Source organism: Mesoplodon mirus (assembly GCF_964341445.2).
Source record: "Mesoplodon mirus genome assembly, chromosome: 5".
Lineage (NCBI taxonomy): Eukaryota > Metazoa > Chordata > Mammalia > Artiodactyla > Ziphiidae > Mesoplodon > Mesoplodon mirus.
The window spans coordinates 44,229,887-44,249,769 of NC_138980.1; the positions used below are offsets into that span (position 1 = coordinate 44,229,887).

Below are 19,883 nucleotides of genomic sequence, written 5' to 3' on the forward strand. Positions count from 1 at the left end.
AGACTCAGTATGGCAGCTGCTACCTTTGGGTGATCCTGACATTGAGTTTAATTTTGAGGTTCCCTTGGCTTCCCAAACACCTGGGAGTGACCCAGCGTGGGAGAGGCAACCTATGAGGGTCTCCAGCTTCCTTGCATCCCTGCATCCCTGCCCTAGACACTACTCGAGCCCCCACTCCTGCTGCCAAAAATCTGTCTTCCTCTGCTCACTAATGCATTGCCTGGGTTGACCTCTTTGCACAATTCTTACTACCATCAGCCACTTATGATTTATACTCATTTGTCCCTGCACTCAGCTGAGCTTGAATGGAGTGGTTTTTGCCTACGTTGTTCCTTCGTGTCCTCAGTGCCCAGCCATGGCCTGGCACAAAGTGGGTACTCACTGAATACATTCAGGGGCACCTGCAGTCATTCAGATCTGCCTCTGGATGGTGGGGTTCACAGGGGACACATCTCACTCACTGCTGAAGCTGGGTGCCCTGTCCTCCAGACTCCCATGACGGTTCCTCAGGGTGAACAGGCAAGTGGGTGTGGGGAAGGGGCTGGGCTTGGTACATCTCAGCAATTCCAAGCTCCTAAGTAGGAAAAGATATAACCTGGGAGATGTGGTGTGCATGAAAACGTTCTTCACAACTTGCTTCTCCCTGCTCTTTTTTTTTTTTTAAATAGTTAATTAATTAATTTTTGGCTGCGTTGGGTCTTCGTTGCTGTGCATGGGCTTTTCTCTAGTTGTGGCGAGCAGGGGCTACTCTTCGTTATGGTGCTCAGGCTTCTCATTGCAGTGGATTCCTTTGTTGCAGAGCATGGGATCTAGGCACGCGGGCTTCAGTAGTTGTGGCCCGCGGGCTCAGTAGTTGTGGCACACGGGCTTAGTTGCTCCATGGCATGTGGGATCTTCCTGGACCAGGGCTCGAACCCATGTCCCCTGCTTTGGCAGGTGGATTCTTAACCACTGTGCCACCAGGGAAGTCCCTCTCCCTGCTCTTTTTATATGAAAGGATAGAGGCATCATTAACATGAAGGGAGGTGCCACAAACAGGAGAGGTAATGGGACTCTTCCAAGTCGGGGGCAGATTCACACACAATGCACTTGACTCTGGGCTGCCTGTGTTTGGAAAGGTGACCCCCATGGAGGGAGAGAGAGCAGGATGGTGATAGAGACAGGGCCAGATAATTACGGAGACAGGAGTACTGAGAGATCAGAAGAGATGGAGGGAAACTGAGACCCAAAAGGGTCTCAGAAACAAAAGCAGAGGAATAGGGAGGTAGAGAAGCACAGAAATAGAGAGAGGGATGTCTCCGGCTGCGCTTGAGGACCATTGCCATCATGAGCACCGTCCAATTTCTTGGCATTCCCAAGAACGTCCTGCCACCCATTCCTCGGACTGTTCCAGTCATCTCATATCAGCTCCCCTGAGGGAATTGAGGCCAGCGGGGGTGGGCTCTTCCCAAGGTCACCAGCTCCATCCTGGACACCACAGGGGTCAGGTCAGACAGCTTCATTTTTATTACCAGAGTTTTCCATAAACACACACCCTGTCAGACCACGCCTCCCCAGCCCTCCAGTCCCCAGGCAGATCACCCCAATAAATTAATAATAAATACAAACATAAATACATAGGTTTGGGCCAGGAGGGAGCAGACAGCAATGGTTAGGAATCGGGTATTTCAGGTTCCACGAGCCCATTAGACAGACAAGGACAACTGAAGTCATTTCCATTGCATTTGTGCCATAAGTGAAGGACCAGGGCCGCTCACACGCAGTGGCAGTCCTTGGCCACGAGGTCGTCGAAGGGCGTGAGTGACACGCGGCCGTCGCTGTCTTGGTGCATGAGCACCACCGGATCGTAGCTGGCTGGCACGCAGCATGGGGCAGGCGCAGCATCAGGGTTCAGGCCATGCAGGCGCGCTTGCATCTGCGCGTGCCTGTTAGCCGATCGGAAGTGGCTCGGGCACGCGCCGATGCACATGCGCACGTCCAGCTCGCGCGGCGCCAACACCCAGTCAGCCCAGCCCAGGTCCTCGAGCGACGCGCGCAGGCTCTGCAGGCGACAGCAGCGCCCCTCCCCGAGCGGGCAACCGTCCCGGGTGCGAGCACGCACGTGGCGTCGCCCCCTGGTGGCGCTTGTCCGCCAGTGCAGCTCAAGCTGGGGCTGTGCAGAAGACAACGCCTCCAGCAACTCGTCCGGTCGCCGCAACGGTCGCAGGCGTATTGCGGGAGCCCGGGAGCTTCCGAGGCTGAGCTGACGCTGTAGTGGCCGCGTTACGTCCCACGAGCTCCGCGCCCTCGGGGACAGCCGGAGAAGAGCCCTATGCAGGCGGGAGGCTGCAGGGAGCTCCTCAGTTAAGTCGACCCGGGGGATGCGCAGGTGCAGGTGGCCGCCTGGTCCAAGTCGCACTATGGGAGAGAGGAAAACCAGTCATTCACGGGCCTACTGTGTGCCGGACGCGGGGTGGTGGTGGTGTGTGTGTGTGCCCATTTCCTCCAACACCCCAAGCTAGATCCTACCTCAGGGCCTTTGCACAAGCTACTTCCTCTACCGGCCACACTCCTCCCCTGAATCTCAGCATGGCTGGTTACATACCACTCCAACCTGCCTAAAATTGGCACCGACCTATTTTATTTGGTTGTCTATTATTTGCCTCCCCCACCAGAATCTCAGCGGGGATTTCTGTCTGCTTGGTCACCACTGTGCCTGGCACATAGTAGGTGCTTAGTTAATACTTGCAGGAATGAATGTGTATCTGATCTTTTAGAGAGACTGAGATTCCAGTGCTGGCTCCGCCTCCTTCTGGCTGCCAAAATCACTTTTACTGAAGTTCTACTAAGTGCCCGGGGCTAGGGATACAGCAACGAGCTACTGTGTTTTCAACTCTCTGGTTTCCTCCATATCTGAGAAATGAAGGGTGTCTGGCTCCCTAGGATTCTCAGACCTCCAGGCTGGTACAGATGTTGGGGATACTGGGGAGACTGAGGTTTGAGGGCTCACAACCCAGTCGCTAGGCTCAGAGAGAGGGAAGTTTTCCTGGAGTCCCACAGCACAAGTGGGATTAGGGCGGGATAAGAGCTCTCCCTTCTGGCCTGACACCCTTCCCTCAAATCCCAGTTCCTAGCGCAGCCCACATGTCCTTGCACCCCCTCCATCCGCTGGAGGCTCGGTGGAGGGCGTGAAGATACTCCACTCCCTCCCTAAGGCACCAGTCACGTGCAACTTTAGCAGTGCCTTGGCGTGCAATTGCATCAGATTCACAACCAGCCCAAGCAGGTTCTGTGCATCTCTGCGCACCACTCTGTCTCCTCCCCCGCCCCGCCCTTCCGCCGGACCCCTGGATCCTTCCCACTGGAAATCCCCCTCTAACCCTTTCCTCACATCCAAGGGCAGGGACCATGTCCCCTCGCCTGACCTTGTCTCTGGGTTCTCCGGACTCTTTGAGTCTTCAGTAGAGTCTCTGGATTCTCTGGCCCTAGTTTCCCCATCTGCCACCCGGGGAGGTGTTGTAACATCTCAGGTTGGCTAAGCCTCTCCTGTTCCTGATGCAAACCCAGGCTTTAGTTCCCCCATCAGCCTCGAGGGGTGACTTTCTTGCTGGGTTCACGGATGGGGAAACTGAGGCTCGGCGGTAGGCCTAGGCCTCTATGTCTAAGAACCACTGGTTAAATGATGGGAGCTGCCCAGGGTGGGGTCTCTGAGATTTTACTCACGCTTTGGAGTGACTATCAGGACTTGAGGAAGGGGAATGAGGTCCGGGTTCGAGTCCTCCCGGGTCTGGTTCGCTCGAAGCTGGGTGAGCAAATCTTCGTAGCGTTTCCGCAACTCCCGGAATCTGGAGACATCAGGACTGGAGTGCACGTATGAGGGTCCCGGGAAAGCGGGGAAGTGCTCCTGGGCCAGAGATAGGGCGCCTCCCGACGGCAGCCAGGAGAACATCAGCAGCATCAGCAGCATCGGAGAGCAGTGTGGTGGTGTCCGTCTCTGCCCTGGCATGGCTGTGTTAGTTAAGCTCTAAGCTGGGACTGACCGGACGCTGCTGGACTAGCCTTTATAGTCCCCGGACTTTGTCCGCCCCCGCCTGCCTGGTCCCGCCCACCGTGGGTGCAGAGTAAACACTCCAGGGACCACAACTGGGAGGGGTCTTCGGCTGCTTTTCAGGGGGCAGTGCTTTTTGATGGGGGGGTTGCTCCTAGGTATGCTGGGGAACCCCCCTCAGGAGCCTCTCTGAGCCTCAGTATCCTCTTCTGTGAAATGGGGACATCATCCCAGCTTGGTGGACTGGAGGGAAGAATAATTTTCTCAAAAAAGATTTATTACTATGTGCTAAACTCCACAACAGGAGCTTAAGAGGTGAGGTGGCTTTCTTCCCTGATGAGATTCCTGCTCTCCCCTCTTTGCTTAGGGTCAAAGGCTGAAGATAGTGAAAAACAAAGGAAGCAGAGGAAAAGAACAGCCAGAAAGTGTAACCTGGGGCAAATCATTCCTCTCCATCACACCTCTATTTCTTCATCTGGAAAATAAGGAAGGATTGAGACTTTCACTGGAGAGAAGGTCAAATGAGGTGTAAAGGACAGGACCAGGCACATAGCAGGTGCTTGATAAACTGGGTGTTTTTGCAGTTACTCGTCTTCAGCTGGGGAACTCCTATCCATTCCTCAAAACCCTACTCAGAAAGCCCCTCCTCCAGGAAGCCTTCTCTGACATTTCCTTTCCAGGCTCAGCAGGGTGCTTCCAACCCCATCCCTTCCTCCAGCCCAGCCCTGACCCCACAGTGCTGGGAGTGTGTGTGCTTGGCTCTGTCTGCCCCAGACTTGGGGCTTCTTGAAGGCTTGGGCAGGGATGAAGCTACTCTGGGCCCCCATCATTTGGCTGGGCCTGAAGAAGAGGTGGCAGAGAATTGGGGTGCTGGGGCCTGGGGCAGTGAAGGCTGGTATCAGGTCCAGCCACCAGAGGATAGAGGGGTAGAGGGTGCCCCAGGAACATCCTTTCTCCTGGGGTACCCAGCCCTTGCTCTACTGCTCAGGACTCCTGGCCCCAGGCATCCATCCCTGTGCCTACTCCCAGCTTCCTGGCCTCAGAGAGGATGGGCCGCTGTGCAAAGCAGATCGTGGGGGTGTGTAAAGTGTGATGGGGTGTGTGCAGGCAACAGATACAAGGGGGGGGTGTCACACAGCAAGGCTCCTACTGGAGAAATGGAGTCCAGGCCCTCCCCACCTCCAGCTGTGTGAGCCCCACCAAGCCTCTGGCTCCACTGGGTCTCAGCCTCAGTTTCTGTGCAGTGGGATTATCGCCCAGCTATGGGGGTGGAGGGCTGAGGCTCTCGATGTGATGCCCCGGGCATTCAGCAGGTGCTTAGTAGAGACGTCTCTCTGCTCACGTCACAATCATGTCCATCTGACTGCAGCTGGTTGGGAGGCTGGACCAGTCCTCTTATTTCCATGGGACTCAGTTCCTTTCTAGGGATAAGGAAACCAAAACTTTGAGGGGCAAGTAAGGTGGGTAGAGTTGTAGGGGACAGTCCCACCATAGGATCTTGCACTTGTCCACAAAGGCCACGCAGACCTCATCTGAGTCTTGTCAGAATGCCTGGGTCCACTGGGAACCCAGAGTTTGGAGGCCTGGGAGGAGTTTCGCGGAAGCCATCACCACTCACCTCCTTACCTCTCTTGGAAAGCTGTCATAGGACAGCTTCTCATGCCTCCCAGGTATGAGCCTGCCCAGGAAGTTAACAGCAAATTCAACTTTTAAAGTGAACAAGACTTCCCTGGTGGCGCAGTGGTTAAGAATCCGCCTGCCAATGCAGGGGACATGGGTTCGAGCCCTGGTCCAGGAAGATGCCACATGCCGCAGAACAACTAAGTCCGTGCATCACAACTACTGAAGCCCGCGCGCCTAGAGCCCGTGCTCCACAACAAGAGAAGCCACTGCAATGAGAAGCCTGCGCACCGCAACGAAGAGTAGCCCCTGCTCGCCGCAACTAGAGAAAGCCCGCGTGCAGCAACGAAGACCCAATGCAGCCTAAATAAATTAAATAAATAAATAAATAAATAAATAAATAAAGTGAGCAACTGAGTGGCATTTAGTACATTCACAATGTTGTGCAACCACCACCTGTTCCAGAATATTTTCATCACCCCAAAAGGAGACCCTGTCCCCGTTAGCAGTCACTCCCCATCCCCCCTCCCCCAGCCCCTGGAAACCACTAATCTGCTTTCTATCTCTATGGATTTGTCTATTCTGGACATTTCATATTAAACATTCTTTCCCCACATGAACAATTCTCCGACATCAGCTGGGTGTCCTATAATTCAACTCAGTTATGGCACTGTCTACCCAGAGATAGCGTCAGACCCCACGGCTTAAGGGCTCAGTACCACAAGACTGCCCTCCACCACCCCGCTTCAGATGCCAGTCACAAGTCCAGGTGGTCACCTGTACTTTTGACCAATGGCTATAAATCAAAGCTTTCCATAATCCCTTCCTTGGGTTTGATTAATTCGCTAGAGCCAGTCAGAGAACTCAGGAAATCCATTCACTCACTAGATTACAGGTTTATTACAAAGGATATTAAAGGAAATGGAGGGACTTCCCTGGTGGCGCAGCGGTTGAGAATCCGCCGGCCAAGGCAGGAGACACGGTTCGACCCCTGGTCCGGGAGGATCCCACATGCCGTGGAGCAACTAAGCCCTGTGCCGCAACTACTGAGCCTGCACTCTACAGCCCACGAACCACAACTACTGAGCCCGCGTTCCACAACTACTGAAGCCCACGCACCTAGAGTCCATGCTCTGCAACAAGAGAAGCCACCGCAATGCGAAGTCCGTGAACTGCAACGAAGAGCAACCCCCGATCGCCACAACTAGAGGAAGCCCGTGTGCAGCAACGAAGACCCAACGCAGCCATAAATAAATAAATAAATAAATTTATATTTTAAAAAATAAAGGAAACGGATCAACAGCCAGATGGAAGAGATGCATAGGGCAAGGTATGTGAAAAGGGCATGGATTTTCTATGTCCTCTTCCAGCGCATCACCCTCCCAGCACCTCTGCATGTTCATCAACCCAGAAGCTCTCCAAAGCCCATCCTTTGGGGTTTTATGGAAGCTTCATTACATAGGCACAGTTGATTAAGTCACTGGCCATTGGTGATTGAACTCTAGCTCCAACCCCTCTTCCATCCCCGGAATTGGGGGGTATGGGAGGTTGGGGATGAATGTTCCAACCCTCTAATTGCATGGTTTGTGCTCCTAGCAACCAGCCTCTATCCTTGAGTTGTTTTTCAAAAGTCACCTCTATAACATAACGAAAGCCACCTTTATCTCTCTCTTCACAGGAAATCCCAAGGGTTTTAGGAGCTCTATGCCAGAAATGGGGTGGAAGACCAAATGTATATTTCTTATTATAAGTCACAATATCACATATATAAAAGGAATCATGCAGCATGTGGCCTTTTGGATCTGGCTTCTTTCACTCAGCATGTTTTCAGGGTTCATCTATGTTGGAGTGTGTAGCAGTGCTTTTCTCTTTTTTATGACTGAATAGTATTCCAGCATATGAAGACACCACACTTCATTCATCCATTCATCCATTGATGGTCATTGGGCTGTTTCCACCTTTTGAACTATTGTGAGTAGTGCTTTCTTGAACACATACATGAAGATTTGAGGACCTGTTTTCAATTTTTGTGAGGTTGTACCCAGAAGGGGAATTGCTGGATCATATGATCATTCTATGTGTAACTTTTTGAGGCATCACAAAAATGTTTTCTACAGCCCTCTGCCTTTTTATTTTTAAATTTTTATCAAGATATGACTTACAGAAAGCAAAAAGGCCTAATCTTAGGTGTTGACTTCGATGACATTTCACATAACCACCTCCCAAAATGAGGTTCCAGAACATTCCCAGCTCCATCACTCTCCCTACCTTCAGATAACAGCTGTGCCCACCTCTGTTACCATGGATGAGTTTGCCTGTTTCCTAACTTGATGTAAACAGAACCAGCCAGTGCATCCTCTTTTCTGTCTGGTGACTTTCACTCAACACCATGGCTGTGAATGGCTGTGTTCTTCACCTATTGTGTGCCTTGTTCTTTTTCCTTGCTGTATAGTATTCCACTGTGCATGTCCAGGAGTGGAGCTGCTGACTCATGAGTGGGTGTCTGTCACTTTACGAGCAGGACCAGTAATTAGTTCCCCTTTATTCCTGGAACTTCTCAAGGGGACACAGCCCGTGGGTGGTCCCTAGAACAGGAAAGGGTGACATTAGCTCCATGGTGGTTTCCACTTCACCAAATTCTGGAATGCCGGCAGCCAGGCCGATCTGGCTCCCCTTCACAGCATTGTTAGCCGATGACCTCATGGCCAGTCCCATGGCCAAGCTGGGAGGAACAGTGGGGCAGGCTGCAGGCAGCCAGCCAGCGATGAGCTCAGTCGGCCGGGACCCTGCATTCCTCACTGGCAGCTTCCACGAGTCCCAGAGGCCACACCACGGCAGAGGTAAACAGAGCACAGAGGCCGGGGGTCAGGCTGTTCCCTTCACTTGGCTTAGCTCCCAACCTCCTAGAATTTTTCTTCACCACCTTCTGTTGGCCGTAGGCACCCTCATCAGACACACGCGACACACAAGAAACAACCCAAACCCAGTTGTTGGTTTCTCATTATGTGAGGCAAACACAGTCATGACACGAGATCCAGAAGAGGTGAAAAAGCAGGTTATTTAAAAATCTCTTGAGTTCAACCGACAAGGAGAACTGCTGTCCTGTAGCTGTGAACGTCCCTCCAGGCCAACACGTGCCTGTGTCATCGATGGGGGTACACAGGCAGACTGGGTTCAAATCGTGGCTTAGTCCTTGAGATACCAAGCAGATTTGGGAAGCGTTACTAATCTCTCCAAACCTCAGTTTCTCAGTGCAGCCTGTTTCTCAGTATTACCCTCTTATAGGGCAGCACTGAGTAGATGAAGTTTGATTGGAGCTACACTCCCAAGAACTAATAACTATTGGTATTATGGGTAATTGGCCAATAATGTCTCAGCTTCAGCTAGAGTTGGGCTCAGATAGGTCTGGGCAAGCTTACTTAGAAAGAATGGCCCCCACTGGCAAACTCCTATTTACCTCTTAAACCCCAGTTTGATGCCCCATCTTCCAATAAGACTTCCTTGTTCTCTGCCCAGGTTCCCTCAGGCTGAGGGGCCTCCCTCTGGCCTCATCCTGACCACACAAGGCTGGAGGGTCTGAGTCTGGCTCTGTGCCCTGTCAGACCAGAGCTTTCTGGGACCAAGTCCCAGTATCACTATGTTAGTTTCCTGTGGCTGCCATAATAAATTGCCACAAACTGGGTAGTTTAAAACAACAGAAATTTATTCTGTCACAGTTTTGGAAGCCAGAACTATGAAATCATAGGTCGGCAGGGCCGTGCTCCCTCCAAAGGCTCTAGGGGAGGAGGCTTCCTTGCCTCTTCCAGCTTCTGGTGGCCCCAGGTGTTCCTTGGCTTGCGGCTGCATCACTTCAGTCTCTGCCTCTGATTTCCCATGGCCTTCTCTTCTTCTCTGTCTATCCCTCCTCTTCTCTAAGGACACCTGTCAGTATGCAGTAAGTCCCCTACGTGCGAACGAGTTCCATTCTGAGAGCGCGTTCATAAGTCCGATTTGTAAGTCCAACAAAGTTAGCCTACGTACCCAACTAACACCATTGGCTATATAGTACTGTACTGTAATAGGTTTATAATACTTTTCACACAAATAATACATACAAAACAAACAAACACACAAAAATAAAGAAAACATTTAAAATTTTACAGTACAGTCCCTTGAATAGTACAGTAGTACAGTACAACAGCATACAGGGCTGGCATCCAGTGAACACGCAAGAAGAGTTACTGACTGGAGGAGGGAGAGGAGGTGGGAGATGGTAGAGCTGAAGGATCGTCAGCAAGAGGAGACGGAGGGCAAGCTGCAATTTCACTCACGCCCCACGTTGATAGAATGTATGTTCGCATCTTTGAAAGTTCACAACTTGAAGGTTCATATGTAGGGGACTTATTGTATTTAGGGCCCAGTGTAAATCCAGAACAGTTTCATTTCAAGATCTTTAACTTAATTACTTCCGCAAAGACCCTTTGTCCAAATGATGTCACATTCACAGGGACTGAGGGATCTGTACCAACTCATCAAGGGAGGTGTGGTCCAGAGAAGGGCCATGAAATTCCCTGAGAAACATCACAGCAGTGAATGGTGGCGATGGTGTGGGGAGACACCTACATCTGCAGCAAAGTGTGGAGCAAAGAATAAATACCAGGGGAAACATTTTGAGCACCTACTGTTACCAAACTGAACTCGGGTCAGCTCACCCTACACGCAACAAAGCCAATCTACTGACACCAGGTTGTGTTGAAGGAAAGTACAATGTTTATTGCAGGGCGCCAGGCAAGGGAGTGGGAGACCAGCCTCCAATCCGCTCCACCTTGGCCCCTGAGTTAGGAGTTTTTTTAAAAGGGGAAGAACAAAAAGGCTGAAATTAATCATCTTGTGACATTGCTGTGACATTTCTGGTTTTTTTAAATCAGAATTGTACCCATTCTTTTCTTCTTCTTTTTTTTTTTTCTTTTTGCGGTATGCGGGCCTCTCACTGTTGTGGCCTCCCCCGTTGCGGAGCACAGGCTCCGGACGCGCAGGCCCAGCGGCCATGGCTCACGGGCCCAGCCGCTCCGCGGCATATGGGATCCTCCCAGACCGGGGCACGAACCCGTGTCCCCTGCATCGGCAGGCGGACTCTCAACCACTGCGCCACCAGGGAGGCCCTCTTCTTCTTTTTTTAATATTTATTTATTTGGTTGCACTGGGTGTTAGTTGCAGTGCTTGGGCTCCTTAGTTGTGGCATGTGAACTCTTAGTTGCAGCATGCATGTGAGATCTAGTTCCCTGGCCAGGGATTGAACCCATATCCCCTGCATTGGCAGTCAGATTCTTAACCACTGCACCACCAGGGAAGTCCTGGAGTACAAAGTCTTAACTACTGTGCCACCACGGAAGCCCCTGCTGTGACATTTCTTAATCATAGTTTCAGGCATCAGGATATGTCTGGTTTATGATTCTCTGGCCAGGTGGTCCATGGCTCTGGGGTCTGTGAGCTCATCTCGACCCGGAGAAACAAGCTGAGTTTGTATGCTAGCGATGTTATCTACAATAGCCATTTTGGTACATTAACGATGCTATCAACATCAGCAATTTTAATCATCTGACTCTGGTTGATTAGTGTTCAGTTAGCACAGGATTGAGGTCAGACAGGACAAGAAAGGGAAAGAAGTTTGGGATAGAGGGATTAATCCTAAACTTGGTAAGGGAACTCAGTTTTAGGGGGGCTCAGTTTCACTACTATGTGTCTGGCACATAAGACATAATCCTTATAAGACCTGATGGGGGCGGATCATGATCTTCACTTGACAGGTGACAACCTGAGGCCGGAGAGGCATTGTGCCAAGGCCAGAAACCAGTGAAGCTGGGCTTGAAGCCCAGGCAGCCAGCCCCCTAGCCTGCTCTGTCTGCCCCAGAGCCTCTAAAAAGAGGGGATCTGGGGCTTCCCTGGTGGCGCAGTGGTTGAGAGTCTGCCTGCCGATGCAGGGGACACGGGTTCGTGCCCCGGTCCGGGAGGATCCCACATGCTGTGGAGCGGCTGGGCCCGTGAGCCATGGCTGCTGAGCCTGCGCGTCCGGAGCCTGTGCTCCGCAATGGGAGAGGCCACAACAGTGAGAGGCCCGCGTACCGCAAAAAAAAAAAGAGGGTATCTGGCCACCCTCAGGGGCCAGCATGAGATGTGGGGCAGGGAGGAGGAAGACGAATTCTCCCTCTACCCTTCTGAGTTCTTGGCTGAGACCCCCTGGAATAAAAGACAGACTAGCAAGAGAAAAACACACAGAAGTTTAACATGTATATCTCGTGTATATATGGGAGATACAGAGGGAAACTGAGTAAAACTCCCCAAGAGGGCCCCAGCCACTCCCTTACATACCATCTTCCGCTAAAGACAAAAGAAAGGTGCTGGGCCTGGGGTGGGTGTTGAGGCCAATTCTGGGAGGTGACCAGGAAAAGCACAGTAAACAAGGGTAAGATTCATTCTGCAGGTTTTAATTTGTGCTCTCTCCACTGATAAGATTCTCCAGGGATTTACAGCCATGCTCTTCCTCCTCCTACAGAGAGGGAGACACACTTAACAAATGGAGACTTTTTTTGTAAATGTAAATGCCCCTTACAAAAGCATAACTTCTACTCTGTTTTCAGAGTTTCTCCTGTACCTGCAGTTTCTCAAAAGAATCTTTATGCCAAAGAGGCAGGCTCTGGAGTGGCACCTTCTGCTACCCTTCAGATGGGACTGATGAAATTGCAATGTTGGGCATATGATGGGCTTGCAATACCTGGGCATTGTGGGAAGAATCCAGGCTCAGGGAAGGAAGATCCAGGTTCAAATCCTGATCATGCCAGTTCCTGGCTGTGTGACCTTGGGCAGGTGGCTTGGCCTCTCTGTGCCACTCTTCCTTCAATGTCCTGAGCTCTGGACAGGCCACAGCTGTGAGGATCCACACGTCTTTCTCCTTGTGCTCACATGAGAGGTGCTTTAAAGGAACTCATCTATTCATTTATCCATTCACTCCTTCATCCATTCGCTCCAGAGATATTTCTTTTAACATCTATTATGTGCCAGACCTCCTTTCAAGTAGCAAAAGAAAAGTCTCTAGGCATGGGAGGAGTAGAGGAAAGGGTGATTCTGGCAGGGGAACACAGCATGTTCAAAGACCCTGAGGTCAGACAGGCAACTCAAGGCACCAGGCTGGTAAAGGAACTTGAAAGCTGATGCAGGCGCATGAGGCCATTCACAGCAGACAAGCCTGGTTCAAATCCGAGTTTGGCTTCTCCTTGGCTCTGTGACCAGGGCAAGCAAGCACTTCACATCCTAGAATTTTTTCCTTGTCAAAGGTAGTTTTCCTCACCTGGAGAGGTTTTTTTTGCAGCTCTTCACAGTCAAGGTAAGTTTTAAAAAAATCTGTGAGCATGTGAATGCACCCCCAAAGATGCCCAATTGATGGCTGGGGTTACTTGAGCAAAGTCGCTTTTATTTTATTTTATTTTATTATTAAAACAATTAAAAATTATTTTCCATTACAGTTTACTACAGGATACTGAATGTAGTTCCCCTATGCTATGCAATAGGACCTTGTTTTTAAATAAAAATTTTAATCGTGGTAAAATACATATTACATGAAATGTATCATTTTAACCATTTAAACATGTGCAACTTAGTGGCATTTAGCACATTCTCAGCGTGGTGTAACCATCACCATTATCTATTTCCAGAACTTTCCCATCACCCCAAAAGGAAACCATGTCCCCATCAGCAGTCACTCCCCATGCCCCCTCCTCCAGCCCGTGGCAACCACGGAAACTGGCCCCAGAGAGTTAACAGAAGCAGATGACTAACAGGAATTCTTGAGTTTGTCTTGCAGAGCAACAGATAGGGGAACAGCTTGTTGAAACTCCTCTGCTTGTAAACTGCCTTCACTGATTAAGCTTGCTTTAGTTATTTTTTCTTTCATTCTTTTCTTCCTCTCTTTAATTGCATACCTTCCCAGAGTCACATAGCCCAGTTGTTTACAGGAGTCAGCTCTTGCTCAACTAAGGCTGATGGGGACCACTAACCCCAAAACTGGGCCCATGCATTGGATGAATGGCCTTTTTTTTTTTTTTTTTTTTTGCGGTACGCGGGCCTCTCACTGTTGTGGCCTCTCCCATTGCGGAGCACAGGCTCCGGACGCGCAGGCTCAGCGGCCATGGCTCACGGGCCCAGCCACTCCGCGGCATGTGGGATCTTCCCGGACTGGGGCACGAACCCGTGTCCCCTGCATCGGCAGGCGGACTCTCAACCACTGCGTCACCAGGGAAGCCCTGAATGGCCTTTTGATGTCAGAAAACTCCACCCTCAGATCATGCTAAGTGCCTCCATTTTTGAAGATGCAGAAACATGTAACCCAGATACGCCTGTGCAGAACACCGATTACCTCACCTTTTCCCCTACCTCCAATCACCTTTTCCTATGCCCAAGACCACCCTGCTTCTCCCATAAATATCCCAAACCCCTCGCCTTCGGGGAGGCAGATCTGAGACTTGTTCTCCCATCTCCTCGCTTGGCTGCCTTATGAATAAATTCTTTCTCTGCTGCAAACCTCAGAGTCTCAGTGTTTGGCTTGCTGTGTGTCAGGCAAATGGACCCAGTTCGGTAATACTGGTATCAACATGTGTGTACAAGTTTTTGTTTGAACACCTGCTTTCAGTTCTCTTGGGTATATATCAAGGAGTGGAATTGCTGGGTCATGTGGTAATTTTATGTTTGAGAAATCACCAAGCCTTCTCCTGTCAGTTTTATTTTTCATTATGAAATATTCCAGGCATATACACAAAAGTATCAATAATAAAGTAACAAACACCCAAGTACCCAGCACCCTGCTGCAGAAACATTCCCAAGAGAGCTGAAGCCCGTGTACACCTCCACCACCCACCACTCACCAAGCCTTTGTCTAAAATTGGGATTTGATTTGATCATCCCCATGCATGCCATATATATATATATATATATATATATATATATATATATATATATATAGTAAGTATATTTAAAATTTTATCAACAAAATGGTGCAGTATTCAGCTCCAACCTCTCCTTCCCCTACAGGACCATCAAACAAAAACTATCAGAACTGACTTTGTTAGAACTCTGGAAAACAGAAATTTGTAACAACTAAGTGCATGTTGAAGCAAGAAAAAGGCAACTTGAAAATGGTAGGAACACTCGTGGCATTTCCACTTGCCCTTGCCCCACCCACTCTGCAGCTCGGCTGTGGTCTTTTTTTTTTAATTTTTATTTATTTTTTATTTTTGGCTGCATTGGGCCTTCACTGCTGCACGCATGCTTTCTCTAGTTGCAGCGAGCGGGGGCTACTCTTCACAGTGGTGTGCAGGCTTCTCATTGTGGTGGCTTCTCTTGTGGAGCATGGGCTCTAGGTGCGTGGGCTTCAGTAGTTGCGGCACGCGGTCTCAGTAGTTGTGGCTCATGGGCCCTAGAGCGCAGGCTTAAGTAGTTATGGTGCATGGACTTAGTTGCTCCGCGGCATGTGGGATCTTCCCAGACCAGGGATTAAACCCGTGTCCCCTGCATTGGCAGGCAGAATCTTAACCACTGTGCCACCAGGGAAGTCCCACAGCTGTGGTCTTGTAGCGGAAGTAACCCATGTTCCCAGTGCAGGACCGTGGTCCTTGGATCTGGTGGGAGCAGTGCAGATCTTATTCACAAATTATTGTGTAGGTCTATTCTAACCTGTCTGGGGCTTCTTGAAGGACTGACATGGCAGCTCACCTCTGAACTGCCTAACTTGGAGCTTGGGCTGGAAAAGTGGTGGGTGTTGCTCAAAAGCACTGCAAGCTGAACCAAACACATACAGACACTTAGGGCAAAAGGTTACGGTCAAAACATATTATCAACCACTTAAACCCTGAGAGGAAAAGCTGGGGGATATTACCTAATTACTGGGGGAAATTAGGACATTCAAAAGCACCTGTGTGTATGGAGGGAATTTAGAAATCTATGTACACACCCAGGGGCAAGACTTATGCTCAGAAAAGAACTGAGAAGACTCTGAGCTTCACCTCAGGCTGATCCCTAGTCTCAATACAAACCTGGCTAAAAGTTAAAGGAGTATTCCAGCCCAGAACCCATCTACAAACACTGGGAGATGCGGATTTTGTTTGTTTGTTTGGGTTTTTCATTTTTAGCTCCTGGCATTCAAGGAAATCTCTGTCAAGACATTGGCTGAACATGAGCTAAATGGACAGACATCAGTGACCACACATGAAAAGGAATACAGTCTTTGCAAAAATAGTTTGGAAAAGTACCTAAACAAAAGGAATACTACAGCCTTCAACAATTCAAAAACAAAATCAAAACAGCAAAACCCTCAGGAAGGCGTAGAATCTGATTTCCAGAGTTTGCCACATTATAATATTCAAATGCCTGGTTTTCAACAAAAAAATCACAAGGCATAAAAATATGAAAGTATGGCCCATTCAAAGGAAAAAAAGTAATTGACAGAAATCATCCCTAAGGAAGCCCAGACATCAGACCTACTAAACAAAAACTTTACAACAACTATTTTAAACATGCTCAAAAGCTAAAGGAAAAAAGAAAGAAAAAAAAAGCATGAAGCACAGAAAAAAGCACAGAAATTCTGAATCTGAAAAGTACAATAACTGAAATGAAAAATTCACTAGAGGTGTTCGACAGAAGATTTGAGCAGGTAGAAGAAATAATCAGCATACCTCAATACAGGACAATTGAAATTATCAAGTCTGAAGAGCAGAAATAAGAATGAAGAAAGGTGAACTGAGTCTAAAGGACCTGTAGGACACCATCAAGAGGACCAACATATATATTATGAGAGTCCCAGAAGGAGGACAGAGAGAGAGAGGAAGGGTAGAAAGAATATTTGAAGAAATAATGGCCAAAAACTTCCCAAATTTGATGAAAGATACAAATCTACACATCTCACAGGCTCAGTGAACTCCAAGAAGAATATACTCAGACACACACTGAGACACACTGTAATCAAACTGTTGAAAGCCAGAGACGAAAAGTGAATCTTGAAAGTAGCAGGAGAAAGCTACTTATCAAGTACAAGGGATCCTCTGTAAGATCAACAGCCAGTTTTTCATCAGAAACCCTAGACTCCAGATGGCAATGAAATGACATATTTAAACTGCTGAAAGAAAAACTGTTGACCAAGAATTCTATATCCAGCAAAACCATTCTTCCAAAATAAGGGAGAGGGAATTCCTTGGTGGTCCGGTGGTTAGGACTTGGCGCTTTCACTGCCAGGGCCCGGGTTCAATTCCTGGCTGGGGAACTAAGATCCCACAAGCCATACTGCATGGCCAAAAAAAAAAAAAGAAAGAAAGAAAGAAAGAAAGAAGGAAAGAAAAAGGGAGAAATCAAGACATTCTCAGGTAAGCAAAAGTTGAGGGAGTTTGTTACCATTATACTTGCCATGCAAGAAATGCTAAAGGGAGTCCTGCTGGTTAAAATGAAAGGACCCTAAACAGTAACTCAAAGCTGTATCTAAGACTTGAAGGGAGAAGTAAATAGTTCTACAATAACAGTTGGAGACTTCAATATCCCACTTTTAATAATGGATAGAACATCTAGAGAGAAGATTAAAGATATGGAGGAATGAGCAACTCTCTAAACCAACTAGACCAAATAGACATCTATAGAACACTCCAACAGCACAATACACATCTCTATCAAATGCACATGGAACATGCTCCAGTATAGATCAGCTATTAGGCAAAAACGCAACTCTCAATACATTTTCTGGCATCATTTATTTAATTTTATTTTTTATTGAAGTATAGTTGATGTACAGTATTATATAAGTTACAGGTGTACTCTCAATAAATTTTAAAAAGTGGAAATCATCTCCAGCTACAATGGAATAAAGCTAGAAATCAATAACAGAAGGAAAGCTGGAATGTTCACAAATATGTGGATATTAAACAACACACTTTTTTTTCTGCTGCAGAAAGTTTTATTGTTTCGATTTGGTCCAAGGCTTGGGAGAGGGCCCCAGGGTGGTTAAAAAGCTGCCTAGTGGCTGCAGAGATGGGCTTCAAGCAGAAGCCCTGACACCAGAGGGGCTCCTCAGAGGCCGTTGGACTTCAGAGACTCCTAGTCATGCTTGAGGGTGAGTACTTCCTAGAGATACTCGCCCAGCCCAGCCTGGGGACCAGCCAGCCTGTGGAGGTTGGTCAGGTGGCACCCATCTTCTTGATGAGTTTCACCCCCTCTTCTAGGAAGTGGCTCTCCAAGAAGTCACAGAGGTGGGGGTCTGCACGGGCAGAACCCAGGGCATGCAGATCCAAAAGGGCCTGGTTCAGGTTCTTCTCAATGAGAATGGCGTCTTCCATAGCGTCCTGGGTTTTACCCCACTCATCCTGAGATGGCTTCTGCACATCCTGGAAGAGGGCACGGCTGCCGTGCTGGTTTTGCATTTTCAAGAGACACTCGGCGCCCTCACACTTCTCTTCGGCCAATTCAAGGAAAAAGTGGCCCATGCCCTCCAGAGCCACATCGTCGGGATCAAACTAGAAGCCCAGAGAGAGGTAGGTGTAGGAGACCCACAGATGCATGTTGACCAGGCGGTTGATGGCGGCCTCCACCTCAGTGGAATAATTCTGATGAATCTGGGAACTCATGGTTGATTGGTAATAAGGAGTTAATCTCGAAAAATGGTGTTGGCTGGTCCTGGTGACCAAGGATAACTGAGTGGCTGATTCTGAATGTTGTGACTGCAAAAAATGTTGGAGGGTGGTCAGAGGCTGGAGCAAAGGGTGTTCCTGGGTCTGTTCCATCCAAACACTGTTGAAGCAAGAGACAGATGCACGGGACCGCTGAGCACACTGCTAACACACTCTTAAAGAAACCATGGATCAAAGAAGAAATCACGAAAGAAATTGGAAAATACTTGCAGATGAATGAAAACAAAAATACAACACGTAACGAACCAAACTTCGGGCCACTCGCCCACGTGCAGTAAAGCCAATCTATTGACACCAGGTTGTAGTGAAGGAAAGTGCAGCATTTATTGCAGGTACCAAGCAAGGTGTCCAGGTAGCTAGTGTTCAAAACACCTGAACTCCCTGGTGGCTTTCAGGGAAAGGTTTTTAAGGACAAGGTGAGGGAGGGGGGTTGTGGGTGTGTGATCAGCTCATGGACATTCTTCTGATTGGCTGGTGGTGAGGTAATCGGGAGTCAACATCATCAACCTTCTGGTTCCAACTGGCCTGAAGTCTACGTGCTTGCGGGCAGCATATGGTTACCCTTTTCCACCGGGTGGAGGTTTCAAGTATCTGAAAAACTGCTCAAAGGATGTGGCTCAGAATATTATCTACAGCCCTTGAGATGGAACTAAAGGTTCTTGACTTTGTTTAATGGCTAAACTAGTATTATTTTGTCTTGCTTGACTGTTTTCCCTCCTTTCTGCATTTTCTCACATCTCTGATTAAATTTATGCTTTGGAACTTGAGGAAGGCCTAGGAGCCTAATGTTCTTCTACAGACAAGAGGTAGGCAGAGGACATGGTGGGGTCATGGGGGGTGGTCTGTCCCAGGAAGGCCCCATGGGTCCTGGTCAATTATAAACATACTAAAAGTTATCAAGAACCTAACTTTATACTTTGAGGGAGTAGGAAAAGAGGAGTAAACTAAAATCAAAGGTAGTAGAAGTTAGGAAATCATACAGATTAGAGCAGACATAAATTAAATAGAGAATAAAGAAATAATAGAGAGACTTCCCTGGTGGTGCAGTGCTTAAGAATCCGCCTGCCAATGCAGTGGACACAGGTTCGAGCCCTGGTCTGGGAAGATCTCACAGGCTGTGGAGCAACTAAGCCTGTGTGCCACAACTACTGAGCCTGCACTTTAAAACCCGCAAGCCACAACTACTGAGCCTGTGTGCCACAACTACTGAAGCCCATGCCCCTAGAGCCCGTGCTCTGCAGCAAGAGAAGCCACCGCCATGAGAAGCCCACATGCTGCAGCGAAGAGTAGCCCTCCCGCTCGCCGCAACTAGAGAAAAGCCTGCAACCAGCCATGAAGACCCAACTCAGCCAAAAATAAAAATTAATTAATTAATTAAAAAACAAAAAGAACCAAAAAACTTCGGGATTTCCCTGGTGGTCCAGTGGTTCAGACTCTGTGCTTCCAATGCAGGGGACGTGAGTTTGATCCTTGGTCAGGGAGCTAGGATCCCATATGCCATGCTGTGTGACCAATAATAATAATAATAATAATAATAAACC

The 19,883-nt window shown here is 48.8% G+C and overlaps 1 protein-coding gene and 1 pseudogene across 2 annotated transcripts; both read right to left on the reverse strand.

Moving 5' to 3' along the window:
• Positions 1 to 1,362: 1,362 nt before the first annotated feature.
• On the reverse strand, positions 1,363 to 4,102 carry GDF15 (growth differentiation factor 15). The gene is made up of 2 exons (XM_082622220.1): positions 3,703 to 4,102; positions 1,363 to 2,397 (listed from the first exon to the last, which is right to left on the reverse strand). The coding sequence occupies exons 1-2, from the start codon at positions 3,983 to 3,985 to the stop codon at positions 1,754 to 1,756; spliced, it is 927 nt and encodes a 308-aa protein (XP_082478346.1). The 5' UTR covers positions 3,986 to 4,102; the 3' UTR covers positions 1,363 to 1,753.
• A 13,372-nt stretch (positions 4,103 to 17,474) lies between these two features.
• On the reverse strand, positions 17,475 to 18,279 carry LOC309804709 (ferritin light chain-like; annotated as a pseudogene). Its single transcript has one exon. The product of its transcript is annotated as a ferritin light chain-like (transcript).
• Positions 18,280 to 19,883: the final 1,604 nt, after the last annotated feature.